Source organism: Alosa pseudoharengus, unplaced genomic scaffold (assembly GCF_046254945.1).
Source record: "Alosa pseudoharengus isolate Yale_2024_CS ecotype anadromous, Long Island Sound unplaced genomic scaffold, YU_APseudo_1.1 YU_APseudo_1.1_scf_23, whole genome shotgun sequence".
Lineage (NCBI taxonomy): Eukaryota > Metazoa > Chordata > Actinopteri > Clupeiformes > Clupeidae > Alosa > Alosa pseudoharengus.
This window is the reverse complement of record NW_027468685.1, coordinates 12982856-13000179: the sequence shown is the minus strand read 5'-3', so window position 1 is coordinate 13000179 and position 17324 is coordinate 12982856. Positions and strand designations below refer to the sequence as shown.

The window sequence follows — 17324 nt, the reverse complement described above, 5'->3', positions numbered from 1 at the left end:
AAACAAAGAAATTATATATTTTGATCATGTGCATTATTCTTGTTATACAGGGTATTACAAAGAATCATAAATAGGTACAAACTCATAATATCTTTATATGTACAAGAGCTTGCTTCTGTCATGATATGATAAATTAGAAAGTTGGACAAGCCCTTAAGTTGGATTTCCTTGCCTTGCATTATCTAACAAAAGTATGTTCTCTCCATCACTGAAAAAAGAATGTTCCACTGTATCAACACAATCTGGTAGAAATCTCTTTGTGTAATTTCAATGAATATGACACAATAAGTGCTGTGTTAAACATGCTTGACTATTAAACTGAGTAACCAGACATCATCAAAATGAGAACATAAAAGAATGGCGACCTGAAATAGTTACTACTCAAGAATTTGCTACACAGCCAACATCATCACTGTGGGCGAGAGCCGACCATCTTCTTGCATTCTCCATGGCAAGCACCAGAATGTACAGTACAGTATAGAAGTCAGACAGAGGTTGAGGCATCACTATTGTAATCCCTGATATCAGACAGCGGTGATTTTACTGGCCTCTCGGACCCCACTGAGATAGGCTCCAGTCACAGTCTGGGGAAAGTGCCTGTTGGTAGCCTGAGAAGGACAAAAACAGAACAGGGAAGTCATTGATGACTCCTACATAGTGGGTTTCAATCCCTTATAGAAATGTCAGGTTTTTGGCGAACAGTAGGTGCAAATATGCAGCAATGTCATATGTTAATTAGGTTTGTCACCAGAAGTTCATTGGAAGTTTGCCATTATTGGCTAAATGTGGTGGCAAATCACTGGCGAACACATTTGCCACTATTGGCAAACTTTGTGCCAGAACTATGCTGGAAGTTTGCCTCTAGCGGCCAACATTGGCAAACTTCTGGCAATATTTTCTAGTGAACACCCACAAGTTCGTTGCAAATCTGCTCCAAACTTTTCATTTTTGTAAGGGATGTGCTGGTTGGAAAGTACTGTAACTGTTAATGTTGTGAAGGCACTGACCAAACCTCATGAGGTCTCAATGACCAACTACAGTTGCCTAATATAAATACTATGAGAGAAGTTGAAGTGCTATTTTTGCCTGGTATTTCGGATTTAACGGGAAGTTCTGCTGAGAAACATGACAGACCCAGTGTCCCACTGGTCACAGTGATTTCTAGTGTCAGGTTAACCTGGATAATGACCGCGACATGGGTCAAATTAGGAAGTGTCAAATTAGGAAGCGCTTATTGTCAATATTAGTTTAAAGACTGGTGGCTTGTAGTACACACTCAACATGTAGTACATACTCAGGAGTATCTCAACCACAGACCTATACCATCACCAGATGCATATTTATTTTGACCGGAAAAGCCCAGTTGCCGTGTTTGCACACAAGTAATTCCCTCAAAATGTGAAACAAAAAATTACTGTAAACAAATTTGATTGGAAAGCACATTTTGGCACTTATGGCATGCTGTGGAGAGCAGATCAGTAGCCAGACTTCATGTAAAAACCTCCTGAGGGCAAGCTCTTGAGAAGTCTCACCTCTCCAGCGAAGAACACTTTTCCCTGGACGTCCTCTGCGATGATGTCGTAGGCCTCACCACTGCCCCCTGTCTTCACAAAGCTGTAGGACATCTGTGCCCAGGCGTCTCGACTCCAGCGGGTCACAAAGAACTTATGGTAATCTGGAACCTCCTGAGGATGGCAACAGCAGTATTTACAGACAAAAGCATGCAAATCGTTTAAATATACCTCTCTATGGGCAAAATGAATATTATCCCATAAAGTTGTGATCTTTACCTGATCCTGGAACAGCTCTCTCAGGACCCTCAGGCACATGTCAGCCACCTCTTTGTCCTCCAGGTCTCTGACCGTGGGCAGTGCCTCTCCAGTGATGACGGACATTAGCACGCTCTGCTTACCCTACACAGACACGTCCAATACAGTCTTGTAATGAATTACATTTTCATTTCTTCCTGCTGAGGTGTCGCAAAATATGGAGTTGTAAGATCTAGCCTTGAGCCTACGCCACATGGGATTTTTTTTCTTTGACAAATATAAGTCAATATAAAAATCAAATCAAGTTTTTAGCTCATTATAAGTTTGCTCTTCCCTCCCACCAAATTAACTCTGTAGTGGTTGTTCCTTTACGTAAGTAATCAAAGGGATCTGAGATCTGAGGGAAGAATCTGCCTGGTGATTCAGCTGAGTTTGATCATGTTTTGAGTCAGATCATGTTGACACATTTGACTTTGATCATTTTTCAACCTTGTCTCCATAAAGCATGCATGCCTCACTGCTAAATGAAATCTTTCCAACTTTCCCACCTTTGGGTCCATGTCGTAGAACACGCTAAACATGCCCCTGTTCTCCGGACTTGGTGGAACATGGCCAAAGTAGTCCGCCCCTTGGACCTTACGGTCCCAGAATCTATAGGGGAACTGCAGGGCAATCTGTAAAAGAGAAGACAGAGGAGGAGTCGAAAACAAACTCACTAGACGAATGGAAAGTTAACTTTTTTGTGCATTTGCTGTTTTTATCTCTAAAAGCTATATCTTCCTCAATATCTCTCATTTCGTAAAGTGGTTAGAGAGGTCTGATGGAGCAACACAAGCCAAATATTCTTTTACTTTTTTTGGCTTGACTTTCATGTCATCAACTTCTAGAGAACGTCTGTGTACCAACTGGAAGTCCCCGGTATAGTAAGTAGAACTATTTTAAAGCCACCAATTTGTGGCTTCAACTATATTTTAACACAAAAGAGATACACAAAATATAAAAATAATAAAATAATAATAGTCCATATTTTATGTAGCAATCCTTATGAGTTATGTTGTTTGGCCCCTGTTACTTCCACTTTAATTCCTGTATTTTCCACTATTAATTCCCGCTATATTTACTTCAACACTTGTTAATGGACCTTCTCTATGACCCCAGCCCCCAGGCTGTGAATGGCCTTCAGTTTCCTCTCCGGGAGGGGAGGGCAGAACTGGATGATGGCCTTCTGGAGGAGAGCCAGTGGAACAGTCACCAACACCTGGAAACATCAATAGACCCGCATCGTTACCATACTCTGGTTACTCTCCCATGTGAACTGTGTTGATGCTGTTATGATGCATCTTTTTTCAGTTCACGTCAGCAGGACTCAAAGTAATAAGCAGAAGATACTGAACACATGAACAAGTACAACCATATAGACTGTTAAGAGTTTCACTGGTGACACATATGTGGTTCACAGTGCCAACTAGAAGCTATTTCTTTTAAAAGACATCAACAGGCACGAAAAGAACAGCCATAGCTCCACCACCACTCCACTTTGCCCACCACGAGGTCAACCACAGGTGTCCCAACACCGTGACTTTTCTTCAAATCTATTTACATGACTGAAACTAGAGGACATCCATCTTTCTACAGACAGGATCACTGTTGTCTTTCATTTCTCTTACCTCCTGGGCACTCTCAATAGACTGTGTTTTTTGGGCTAAGTTTAAGCCAGCACAAATATCTCATTTTTATTCCCTGGAAACAAACTATATGAGTTTCACTGGTGACAGGTAATTTTCCTGCTGACCATACTATTAGTACAGTATTTCAGACTTATCACGTACCGTATAACATGTGAGTCACAGTGCCAACAGAGAGGCATTTTTTTTCAAACACACCATCAGGCACTAAAATAGCACTCCAATGCCACAACTCTTTTTCCACCACAAGGTCAACCACAGGTGTACTACCAACACAACGACTTTTCTGTTAATCCATTTACATGACTGAAACTAGGGGACATCCATTTTTAGTTTCTACAGACAGAATCATTGGTCTTTCATTTCTCTCACCTTCTGTGCACTCCACTGCGAGCCACTGGTAGTCATGACTTTGACTAAGTCTCCAGAGTAGTCAATGGATTGGACCTGTGGGGAAAAGGCTCATTAAGGGAGAGGCACCACCATACACTCTAAAATGACCTTTCCAGACATCCAAACCAGCTCTATATTAAACTACACTACAATGCAATGGAACATGATGAGACCACAACTCAAACTAAAGGGAGGACATATTTTCATGTCTCACCATTTATGTGATACTTCTAAAAACATTGACAGGATACTCACTTAACGTCAAAAAAACATTCCTGTAAATGTTAAATAGCGCTACTACTTACTAACTCCTAAATGCGCCCTCCGATTTGTCAGTAAATTAGCAAATATGTTCTCAATGTTCGAAGACTGTCTTGCAGTTTCAAATGAGAGCCCAGTATGAAAATTAAATAATTCATACTTAATAATTAAAGGGACACCAGGCAAGCCTGATGCTTTTTCTCTACGAAACTCCCCCTCGCTCGGTCTGAAGCCCTTTTCCTTTTCTTTGCATCTTCCGTCAAGGGTTTTCGCTGCTTCTTCGCCTGCTCTGCCATTATACACACGTTTGCAACAATCGCTAGCGTTTCGTTAGCCTGCCTCTGTGCTGTGGATGCAGGATGTAAATGATCCTGCTTTGGTCGGCAGGTACGATACACTGAAATTGCAAGCGGGATATTCTTCCTACAGGCAGTATGGGCGGGCGAGACGAGAGAGTCTTCATTCGCCCTGTAATGAGTCATTTAACCATATACCGACTTACGAAGATGACTGAATTAACACGAAAACTTTGCCTGGTGTCGCTTTTAACAATATCAAATTAAGAAAAAGGCAGGCTGGCAGGCAGACAGACCGGTGAGTTGAGGTGAATGTCCAGGCCCTCGGCCAGCTTGTGAAGTACAGAAGAGTAGCCCTCCGTCAGCAGCGTGTGGTCTCCAGAGAACTGGGCAAAGAACTCGTTATGGTCCCATGACCGTGCTGACACCTGAGGAGACCACACATATCCACTCATTATACATGTCTGAACGCCCCATGGAAATCCATGCCATCATAGTGGCTATATTTTATCAGTGAAAACAACTTTACAAGAAAGACAGCATAAAAAATATTTGATTTGAGGTTAACTGAGACACTGTTTGGGGCAGTAACACAGACAAGAAGTAGTGCACGGCAAGAAGTAGTGCACACCTGATCTAGCGTACTGCCACATGCATACTCCAGGTTACTGAGGTGAAACTGCAACACCTTCTCCTCCAGCTCACTGAAGTGGATACCAGACTCTTGAAGGAAAGTCTTATACACCTCCTGGATCTTCTCTGTTTGCACAAAACAAACAAAAAAACAGACAGTCAAGTAGATACAGGAGAAATACAATATGGCGTGATATCACCCCGACAGATAGTGCTCTAAAACTCTGTGCCAAACAGTATCTCAGTGTATATTTGACTTCTAAATTACTATACAAACAGGGAACGTTGGAATGGCAGCAACACCTTATAAGACTACCCAAGAATATTTACTGACAAGTGTAATGGCGCAAGAGAACATGACTGAGAGTTTCTATCTGTTTTTATTTTGTTTTGTTTTTATATTCTGTAACTATAAATGGTCCCCCAGTACCCAGAACTCTTCTCCCATACCTCCCAGAGGGGCGTCCTGATGCTGAGACTTGTCCTTCCTCCAATCAGACACCACGTCCAGGATGGCGTTGAAGTGGAAGTCCATGCGCTTGTCTATGGCTGGGTCTGTAGCGCCCCCTCCCTCCAGCAGCAGGTCACACCGGTCACCAAGCTTATGCATCTTAATACCCAGCTGCTCAGGCATGGACATATACACAAAGACACATGAAGCAGAGGACGCAACAACAAGCAAACACTGTCTGGTATTTATAACAGAGTTCAAACTAAGTGAAATGTAAAATTCCATGACTTTTCCTGACAAAAAAAAAAGAATTTCCATTACCTACTTTACAATGAAGGGGACAATATACCGACCAAAGCTTTCAGAAAAGTCGCATAGTGTCCAAGAATCTTTTACTTCTTTTTTTAGAGTGGGAGATGAATAAATGGGTAGTGAATGAACAAAGTTGGGCTAACCACAACTACTCAAGCAAGCAGTAAACCTAATAACCAGATATACACCAACTCTGAGTGGAAATATATCTGTATGTATTTTGGCAAGTACATTTTTAATTGCTATAACAAAATTCCCTGATATTCCATGACTTTGCCCCCAAAATGATAAAATTCCGTTACTTTCCATGTCTGAAGTAGACTTTCCAAAATTCCATGATATTCCAGAAATTCCATGACCCGTGGGAACCCTGTTATAATGACTTGACAGATGGTTCTGACTTGACTACTGTGAACTCGTATTATGCTTTTCTTTATTGAATATTTCTTTAAGGAAAAAAAAAAAAACACATGTGAATACGCATATTCAACTCACCTGCTCACACATGAGAGCGATAGGGTTGTTGACACAGCCGTTGACTATCTGAGCTCCTCGTCCTACAGTGACACCCAGTGACTTGTCGTCCCAGACGCGGCCTCCTATCCGGTCCCGAGCCTCCAGCACCACCACCTGTTCACCGTGCACACAGGACCATGAAACCTTTTCCTTTTGGACTCACCCTGTACTTACTTAAAAGCAAATCTGAGTCAGTGTCCTTAGTGCGTGTGTGTGTGTGTGTGTGTGTCCATCTTAGCGCTCCAAAATGATCATCCCTTCTTTATAGTTCTGGATAATGACTGGAGTATACCAACAACAACTACTTTAATAGGATCGCTTCTTATGGGCTGAATACATCAACTTGCAAAACAACAAAGCTTGAATTTTGAATACCCACAAACTGGACCAAAAGCAAGTTTTGAGAGTCTTTGCTTCAATGGACAAGGAAAGTATTGATAACTTAGATAGATAGAGATAGAGATAGAGATAGATAGATACTTTATTGATCCCCAGGGGAAATTCAAGTCAATTCAAGCTAAGAGTCTTCACCTGCATGCCAAAGCTTTGGAGTTGCCGAGCTGCTGCCAATCCCGATGCTCCAGCACCAATGACCAGCACTTTCTTCTTCTGTGGCAGACAGATACATACAGATTGTAAACATGCACCACCAATACTGTGAATACCAATTCACCTGTTAACCCTTTTCTATTGGTTCAATAACTAATCATCACACCAATGATAAAAGTAGTCAGAAACTACACTTTGACACATGCAGGTCACAACAACGGACCTGTTGGACCAGTGTTAAAAGGTGCTACTAGCAAGTCCCCCATTTTCAGAGACCAACCATTGAACCCATCGATGGCCCCACTCACATGATGGTACGGTTCTGGCAGAGTGGGCTGCTTCACCAGTAAGACTCCAGTGTTAATCAGCCCCTTTCGGGTCATGAAGTGCAGGACTCGGTCCAGCTCCTGGACACAACGCACCCGCACCAGTCCGCGCACGATCACATGGGGGATGCACTTCAGTGGCGTGAGTACCTCCTGCAAGGCACGGCCATAGACAGCAGTGAGTGCACGTACACAGTGGGTCAGTTTTATTACGAATACAACAAGCAGTCATACAACATACACACTATATAGGTTGAGAAGACGGAGTCACTGTCATTCAGGGGCGTGTTTCCAAAAACCTTAGTTGCTAACTAAGTTCAACTAAGTTAGCAACTTTGTTGGCTGCAATCCATTTTCCCACTGCCAACCAACTACGTTGCTAACAGGTTAGCAACTATGCTTTTGGGAAACGCACCCCAGTAGAGAAACTGGGCATTTGCAGACTACCACACATGTTGGTGACAACTACTAACCACAATGTCTAATATCAGTTCTTAACAGTTGTCCTGACACAGTCAGAAGTCTGACCTTGCACTCCCGATGCCATGCAGCCAGGATGAGATTTCGCAGGGCCAGGTACATGGTCGGGTCACGGGAAAATTCTGGAAACTCGTAGAGCTCATCCAGCTCCATCATGTCTGGCCGCACACACAGAGCCTTGCCACATTCATTAGGCTGGTAGAACGGCTGGAAGTATGGGCACAGTCCTGGAACTGGAACCATATACAATAAGTTAACAATCAGTTAACTATTAACTACAATCAGTTCATTCACATACATGAGACAGATTTTATCATCTGTCTGATTGCAAGGCACAACCAAGGATAAATCAATTTCATCATTAGTAATGCATTTTGACAATTAGAGGAACATAGTGGAGTTTCACTTTGAATGAGATTCGTTCAATTTTGTTTTTTAGAAGTTTTACAGAAATGGCGTGGCTTTGGCATTTACAGAGAAATCATTCATTTAAGCGTGAACACCAGCAGGCTGCCCAGCCAAATTTGCTTGTAGGTTCATCCATATGGTATTAAATTACCAAAACAATTTTGCTTAGTAATTAAACAGTTTATTCATGATGGACATTATGGCAAATTATCTGCTGTTTTGTGCATCAAACAAATTTCAAAGCTTCAAGTTCTATTTCATTTCTACTGACCGCCAGAGGCGGTGCTTTCAGCACCTGGATTTCCATCACATGCACGTGCAGGTCGAGTGTTTATATCAACAAAGTCACTCGTGACATGGGGTGACGCATGACCCCGCCCCGGTACTTAAGGTGCGCTCACCCCGGAAGTGACCTCTTGAAATCTTCTCGTGTGGAAGCAGGTTGTTTAGAGTGTTAGCATATTTTCGTGGACTAACGCTGGAGTCTTTTCAAACCGTACGGTTGGAGCTGCGATTTCTCGCCCTCTTATAAGACTGCGATTTGTCTACGTGACTTTCTATTATGATCGGTAAGTACACTTTTCTTTATTGATACCGTTACGAGTGAGCTCGCTCTACTGCGGTAACTAGGCCTATGTGGAATCGTTTGGGTGTTTTTTCGCCTTCTAAGCGATTCAGGGTGCCTTAAATACATTTTTGTTTAATGAAATGCCTTCGCGGTCTCGCAGGCTTCTTGAGTTAATGACGGATCTTGTGTTTTCCGCAACGTTTTCCTAAGTGAGTTTGAATTCAAGCAAATTCCGCTTTGGTATTGGAAGTGCTAATTTCACGTTTAGGATATTGTTTGTTCGCGTTTTCAAACGCTCTCTTCTGTTTGTTATTTATAAACTAAGGCGGGGCGGTGAGTGTGTGTTCGCTCCTTATTTGCGCATATTTGTTTAGCCTACTGCATTTGATAGCCTCCTTGATTTTGTTTTTGTTGGTTGTTGGTAGTATAGGCCAACCGTTAATTTGTGAATTTAGCTATTGTTTGAGGCATGTTTATGATTTGTGTAGACTGCCGGGCCCCTCTGAAACCGGAGGATGGCCACGATAAGTGTCCAAGCTGTCTGGGCATGGAACATTTAAGGCAGGGTTTGACAGACCAGGCTTGCATGAATTGCAGTTGCCTGAGCGTAGCTGCAAGGACTGCTAGGCTAGCCCAACTAGAATGGGGGTTAAACTCCCAACCACCCCCTGCAAGGAGCCGCATAGGGTCTCCAAAAGCGCGGAAACGCAGAGCACACACGGGAGGCCCCTGCTAAAAGGAGGCTTAAACTCCCTAGGCCAGATCCTTTAAACCAGAAGGTGGAAGACATGGCTTCGGAGTTTGCTCAGATTAAAGCGATGCTCCTTAATCTACAAGGTCCGGGAGCACAGCCTGCTGGCGATCACGCAGCAGCCACTTCAAGGTCTTCATCAGAGCAGCCCCCTGTGCTGTCCCCAGCTGGGGGTGCCCGAGGGGAGGATGTGCTCTCTATCAGGGCCTCGGAGAGCCTATCGACGGTTGATGAGTGGGCAGATGATCTGGGAGATGCAGGGTCTTATGGCTCTTACACCCAGGATGCTTCTGGACACAGCTCACTGAAGGGCTCAGTTGCTAGCCACACATCAGCGATCAAACTCGCTGTGAAGATAGCGATGGCACGCCTGGGCTTAGATGCAGCACCAGCGCAGGTAGGTATGCAGAGCGCCTTTTTCAAGCAGGCCCCTTCTACTGCATCTTTTAGCGTGCCTCCTTCAGCTCCTTTCGTTGAGGAGTTACAGAGATGCTGGGCTGACCCCAGACGTTTCTCCCATCTCCCCAGCGACTGCAGAACCCTGGCTAGTATGCAGGATGCAGCCAGTCATGGGCTGGACCGCATGCCGTGTATAGAGCCAGCACTTGCCGCCCTTATCCTTTCACCTGATGAGGCATTAAGGCCAGATGCTCGTTGTCCCCGGCCACAGTGTCGCCTGACTGACGAGCTTATTGGGAAGAGCTATGACTCAGCGGCGCGGGTTGCGCGTATAGGCAACTCAATGTCGCACCTTATACTGTCCCTGTCGCAGACCCTCCAGTCCTCTGGAGCAGACCAGTCGGCAGAAGTGCTGAGTGAGGCCTCACTGAAAGCATTTGGGTACATGACAAGGGAACTGGGGAGACTAATGTCGTCCCTGACCCTGACACGGCGACAGATATGGCTGGCTCAGTCACCATTGTCTGAGCCCTGCAGGAAAGCCCTTCGTTGTCTCACGGTGGTTCCTGGACAACTCTTTGGGCCTGCCGCACAGCAAATGCTTGAACGCAGCCTACAGGTAACGCAAACCAGGCAGCAGTTTGCTAGCCTGCGGCGTGCATCCGTTCGGGGACAGAGGCCCGCTACGGCGGGTGATACTCTTCAGCCAATAAGGCGGACCTTTGCACAGGGGTCGACAAGGCCAGAGCGGTTTCGCCGGCCTGCTGACAACCAGCCCTCTCACAGGGAACGGTGCACGCCTGAATATCGCCCCTTTTGGAGTAGGAGGGGGCGAGGAGGTAGACAGTGACGTCTTCAGACGTCAGCAGACCCCTGGGTAGTGTCAACTCTGTCAAAAGGGTACACCATCCAGTTCAAGCACCGACCGCCGAGGTTTCAAGGGGTCAAAATGACTGTGATGAAGGACCAGGGCAAGGCTCTGGCCCTGCGCCAGGAGGTTCGGGCCCTCCTGAAAAAGGGGGCCATCGAGCAACTAGGGCCACCATCACAAGACAGTGGGTTCTATTCCACTTATTTTTTAATTCCAAAGAAGGGGGGTGGACTTCGCCCCATACTGGATCTAAGGCAGTTGAAAAGCCATCTAAAGGTATTCAAATTCCATATGCTTCACACAGCAGAGGTATTACAAAGCGTCAAGCAAGACGTCTGGTTTACAACCATAGATCTGAAAGATGCTTATTTTCATATTCCAATTGCACTTCACCACAGGCAATTCCTCCGCTTCGCTTTCGAGGGGAGGTCTTACCAGTTCCGGGTCCTGCCATTCGAAATCTCTCTGGCCCCCCGGACCTTCACAAGATTTGCAAGGCAGAGGTATGCGCATCCTTCCTTACCTAGACGATTGGCTTCTCTGTTCCCAGACAAGGGCAGAGGCATTAAGGGACTCAGCCCTACTAGTCGCTCATGTCACCAGGCTAGAGCTAACTGTGAATTTCGGGAAGAGCTCCCTAATGCCCAGCCAGCAGACGGTGTTCATTGGAATCGAACTGGACTCGCAGACAATGAGGGCGACCCCATCTCAGACGGGTAGGCGAGATTCTCCTCCGCATAGTGCGATTCAGGGGAGGCCGAGCTCTGACGCTCCAGGTCCTTCCAGGCGCTGTTGGGCATGCCCCATAAATGCCCAAGCTTCTGCCGTCATCCCCCTGGGCCTCCTTTCTTTGAGGCCTCTCCAAATATGGATGAACAAGCTAGGGTTGCAACCAAAGCACCACAGGCACAGACTGGTGACGGTTACCGCCGGTTGCCTAAAAGGGTTACAGCCATGGAAGGAGCGTTCGTTCCTGACTGCCGGGGTTCGTTTAGGGATCATACCTTCTCGCAGAGAAGTGGTAGAGACCGACGCATCCCTGGCCGGATGGGGGGCTGTTTGGCAGTGCAGAACTGCCCAAGGCACATGGGACCCTCGACAGGGGGAACAACACATAAATGTGTTGGAGCTACAGGCAGTCGCTCTTGCTCTCGAGCATTTCCTGCCAGTCTTAGCAGGGAGACATGTCCTTGTAAGGACAGACAACATGTCAGTGGTTTACCATATCAACCACCAGGGGAGCACAAGGTCTCTAGCGTCCCTGAGGCTGATTCAGCAGCTACTCTCATGGGCCTACCCTCAGCTATAGAGCCTGAGGGCAATGCACGTCCCAGGCACACGGAATGTCACGGCGGACTTCTTGTCCAGGCAACAACCCGACCCAGGGGAATGGAGGCTGAACCTAGAAGTGGTGCACGCCATCTGGCACCAATATGGCAGAGCAGAGGTGGATCTTTTCGCCTCTCAAGCCACAACACACTGCCCCCTCTGGTTCTCACTCAGGGAGTCAACAAGCCCCTTGGGCCAGGATGCACTGGCAGCTCCTGTATGCATTCCCCCCACTCCCGCTCATACTACCCACTCTAGAGAGGATTCTCCAGGAGGGCCACCAAGTGCTGCTTGTAGCCCCCAGGTGGCCAGGGAGAGTCTGGTTCCCGGTGCTATACAGCCTGCTGGACGGACAGCCTTGGCGTCTCCCTGTGCGCACAGACCTCCTCTCTCAGCTGGGTGGCCGGATCTGGCATCCGAACCCAGCACGATTGCAACTTTGGGTGTGGCCTCTGAAGGGCCTGAACCACTGCTAGGGGCATGTGACCCTGCAGTGGTACAGACTATCCACAACTCACGGGCACCCTCCACTAATGCGCTTTACGCTAATAGGTGGAAGCTTTTTATACAATGGTGCCAAGAACATGGACAGGAGCCAACACGTTGCCCGATACCGGCTATCCTCAGTTTTCTACAATCACGGTTTGATGACGGACTGGCGGCATCCACTGTCAAGGTGTATGTAGCTGCAATATCAGCTAGGCATAACAAGGTAGAGGGAGTTACAGTGGGATCCCATAGTCTGGTGACCCGTTTTCTCAAGGGTGCTCAGCGACTGAGGCCCCCTCAAAGAAGGATAATACCTTCCTGGGACTTGCCGCTGGTGCTGAAGGCACTGTGTCGGCACCCGTTCGAACCTCTGGGGAGGTTAGAATTAAAATGGTTGTCTTTGAAGACGGCTTTTCTCCTAGCCATGTCATCGGCGAAGAGAGTGGGGGAGCTACACGCGCTGTCTGTCAGCCAGGAGTGCCTACAATGGAGTTCCGATGGCACAGGGGTGACCCTGTGGCCGAACCCGGCATTTTTACCCAAAACCTTCTCTGCAACGTATGCTAACCAGCCGCTCAGTCTGGGAGCATTCGAGCCCCCAGCCCAGGGGGAGGAACCGGGGCAAGGTGACATTCTTCTATGCCCAGTCCGAGCCTATATTGAACAGACCGCTGCCCTCTGGCAGTCAGATTCATTATTCATCTGCCACACTGGACATGCGCGGGGCCTGGCTTTGTCCAATCAACGGCTATCCAAGTGGATCGTGGAGGCCATCAGCTATGCCTACTCTGATAGTGGCTTACCGGTTCCACCTCGCGTTCGTGGTCACTCGACTCGGAGTGTGGCTGCGTCATGGGCAGTACTACGCGGAGTCCCACTTTCTGACATATGCATGGCGGCCTCATGGGCATCGACTTGCACATTTGCAAGGTTTGCCTTGCCACAGCCGCCCTCTCAAGCCATTAAAAGGGTATGTAGATCTTCCTCGTGACCCTGTTGGTATTTGTCATCCAGGTGCTGAAAGCACCGCCTCTGTCGGTCAGTAGAAATGAAATAGAACGATGGTTACGTATGTAACCGCGGTTCTATGAATTTCGAATGACCGCCAGAGCTTGGCAGTCACTCGGAAGGCGGACGAGAAGATTGCCAAGAGGTCACTTCCGGGGTGAGCGCACCTTAAGTACCGGGGCGGGGTCATGCGTCACCCCATGTCACGAGTGACTTTGTTGATATAAACACTCGACCTGCACGTGCATGTGATGGAAATCCAGGTGCTGAAAGCACCGCCTCTGGCGGTCATCCGAAATTCATAGAACCACGGTTACATACGTAACTCAAATGACTTTGATGAAGGAGTTCTACACAGGCTACTAGACTGTGAGAGCCTCACCTCCATTTCTTAATTCAAATAATTTCTCTGAGGGGAGGGGGGGGGGGCGCTGTGGAGCGACAGGCTGCAGCGCTCATACCATGTACGGGTCCGAGTGACTATGGGGACCCAGCTTCGAATGCGACCTCCCCATTTCTCTCTCCCACTTACTTCCTGTCTCACTCTTCACTGTCCTATACAAATAAAGGTAAAACGCCCAAAAAACATATATAATAATAATAATAATAATAATAATAATTTCTCCGAAACACTGACTTTCCTATTTTTCTATTACACTGTATATGAAGGTGGAAGCTAACCCTCTGTGATTCCGTGTCAGCCATATAATGTCATTTGATTTCCATGAAAGGTGCAAAAGCAAGGGCATAGCCTGGTGTGTTATTCCTTTCCCTATCTTAACATGAGCCCCTGATGAAAGTTTCATAATCAGCTGAAGTGCTCTGGCTCTTACTCTGCGGCTGTACGACTCGTCTGTGTTCTGTCCTCAGGTCACTGTGGGCAAAGTTGCTAGGCGACGCAGAGGGACTCATGCCCACACAGTCAGGGTAGTAGGCGGTGAGGAAAGGGTTGGCCGGACTGTCCTTCAGTAACGGGGGCACAATTAACATGGAGTTCCACCAGCTGTCACTCACTCCAGCCACTCGCTAGACACAAGGAGACAACAACATTATGAACATTAACAAGAATGGAATGGTATACAAAACTAGCTGAGGCAATAAGAGAACAACATGTTTTAAATTGTTGGTATCCCTTCATTCAGCGACCAGTGCAGTGTAGTCGGTAAGAATGATACTAACCTCAATGTTACATCATTAATAATAGTTTATTTATAAATAAATAATTTATAAATAATAATTTAAATCTTAATCCAAATTTAATGTTAACCTGTGGCCGAAAACAAAGCCACCTATGAGATATCTAACGGTCATACTGAGTGGGTATTAAAAGAGAAGGCCAATACACATTTCTTTATGTGTTGTATTTATAGTAAAAACTTCAAACCGACCGACTATCTGAAATTCTATACACCCTCTAAATAGAGTTGCGCTCAGAGATCTGGCAGCTTAGATGCAATGCACTCACCATGTCCTCTGGGAGCGAGCATTGGTCTGGTCCTTCAGTCTGCATTGCGCACGCACGCACACACACACACACACACACACACACACACACACACACACACACACACACACACACACACACACACACACACACACACACACACACACACACACACACACACACACACACACACACACACACACACACACACACACACACACACACACACACACACACACACATTATGTTTTGCTGCAAATGGCTTATGGTTCTATTGTCACATAAAGGAATGCTGTACAGGCAGACATCTTCCTACCTTGACATTGTTGACTTTCAGTCCACAGCGGTAGGTGGAGACCAGAGATGGAGTGAGCTGGATTTCCTTAGTGAGCTGCCTCCACTTGCCACAGTCTGATTTAGTGCACTGAACCTGCAGGATGGAGGAGCACAGAATGAGATACTGTCCCTTTAATGAGTCAAAATGAGCAAACTAATTCCTGAAAACAAACAGTGATATGAGCAATACAGCACACTGCCTGCTACAGATATTTACATACAGACAGCAAGCATCACATACTAAACACAGAAAGCATGTTCTCAGAAACTCAGAATCAGCATCACCACAGAGATTACTAGCACCACCAGTAAAAAAATGGATAATTCTGTGACAGGTGGGTTGTGCATTAAAGAGCCCAAGGTAGGCTGACTCACCAATTGAGGTTGTTGTCGAATCATACTAGATACTATACTAGTTAAACTGTTTAGAGAAGATGCTAAACACACACTTAAACCAGCTAGAGTGTTGCAGTGTCCGAGCGAGGTGAAGAGAGCTTGAACTGAGCATTATCACATGCTCCAGGTAGATCATCAGATGTATGTCCCTGAGGCCTTACCCAGTAGGGAAGTTGCTGGTCAGCCATGAAGGCCTTGAGACTCGGCTCAGTTTTCCCATTCCCCGTCCACACCCTCTTCCATGATGCATACTTCTCATAGCCATCTTTGTGACTAGAAAAGCACAGGAGACCAAATGTTATGTTCTACTTTGAGAGTGGCATGGGTTTCCTGTTTAAGAAAATAAGATGCTCTGATCTGGTGCAACTCAATTCCATCACAAGAGACAAGCATTTCTAACCAACCGCGCCACCAAGCATTTTTTTGATCCATTGTTTCATTGTGTTTACCCTTTACCGACACAACTTAACACTTGTTTCTCATTACTGTCTGACCAATAAAGTATCAACTTTGGGCAAACCTTCAACATTGTGTATTTTTGTATCGTATTCATGAATTCTCATGATTTCAATAGATATGTGTATCTCACCTTCTATAGTAGTGGTCAAAACACTCATTGCAGAAATGTTCACCACAGGAGAGGTGGTACCATCTCGATGTGTAGCCATTTTTGGCACACCTGAAACACAGGCAATAAAGGGGTTAAGCGAGCTACCAGACACTAGGCTGAAGTGTGCATATCAGAGGTGTTTGATACTGAAAGGGCACCTTTCAGAGGCGCTGGCAAAGCACACTGGATAAGTGGCTGGGCACCCTGCCTTCTCACATTTCCTGTACTTCTTCTCTGCCTGGTCGTCCTCTTCATCTGTGTCTGTGGCCTTCCTCTTGACCTAGAACGTGTATGACACACATTCACTCACAAGGATGCCATTGTATTCGTGCAAACACAAGCAAACACAGCCAAGATTTCCCAATTCCAATGTTGCAAGAAAAATGATTCTACCATGTAGAGATGAGAAACACATATTAGGTTACCTGCCCAGTGGGATTGTTGTTATTGTTGCTGGATCGCTTCACCCTGACGTTGGTTTGTCTGCCAGTAGAACGCATGGGTTGGCTGTCTACTGACGTGGTTTCTGCCGCGGCTCCTCGCTTTTTCCCTCGTTGTCTGCCACCGGACGCATTGCCACCATAATCTGATGTAAAAAACACAAACAAGGTTACACCGTTGGTCCAAAACAACGGAGTATTTATATATTACGCTGTATTTTGTTTTGGCTCCGCATAGTATGTCTCCAGCTGATTATTATAGATGACAAGAAAGACAGAGAGAGTTCAGTATCAAACCTGCGTCAGACAGCATGGCTGAGTGATCGATCCCACTCCGAAAACCACAGAGCTGAACTACCAAATCTGAAATGAACTTGGCGTAATTGTATATACAGTAAAAAGAAACCTGTGCAAAAGTCAAGCTAGCGCTAACAACACACAAAACAATTGTATTGTCTATCTGTCATCTAATATTCGTTTCCGGTGACAAATCGGAAAAGGCGGAGCTGGGCGAGACGCGCTGTTGACGTTGACAGCGCTGATCCAATGGAAACGCGTTATGAACTGTTTCACTTTCCGTAGTGGCTGGTTGTAACCATGGAGA

General features: G+C 46.1%; 1 protein-coding gene across 2 annotated transcripts; it reads right to left on the bottom strand.

Annotated features, from left to right (window-relative positions):
* Position 1: 1 nt before the first annotated feature.
* On the bottom strand, positions 2-17192 carry kdm1b (lysine demethylase 1B). Of its 2 annotated transcripts, XM_076301613.1 has the most exons (21): positions 17018-17192; positions 16706-16866; positions 16439-16560; positions 16260-16349; positions 15832-15943; positions 15255-15368; positions 14960-14998; positions 14328-14520; positions 7720-7904; positions 7174-7344; positions 6848-6925; positions 6296-6430; positions 5488-5659; positions 5036-5163; positions 4701-4832; positions 3827-3901; positions 2911-3027; positions 2318-2443; positions 1791-1913; positions 1533-1685; positions 2-608 (listed from the first exon to the last, which is right to left on the bottom strand). In XM_076301613.1, the coding sequence occupies exons 1-21, from the start codon at positions 17031-17033 to the stop codon at positions 525-527; spliced, it is 2526 nt and encodes an 841-aa protein (XP_076157728.1). In that variant the 5' UTR covers positions 17034-17192; the 3' UTR covers positions 2-524. The 2 variants fall into 2 exon arrangements, with proteins under 2 accessions (XP_076157728.1, XP_076157729.1); XM_076301614.1 differs by lacking the exons at positions 2-608; positions 1533-1685; positions 1791-1913 and having other exon boundaries at positions 2326-2443; positions 2891-3027.
* Positions 17193-17324: the final 132 nt, after the last annotated feature.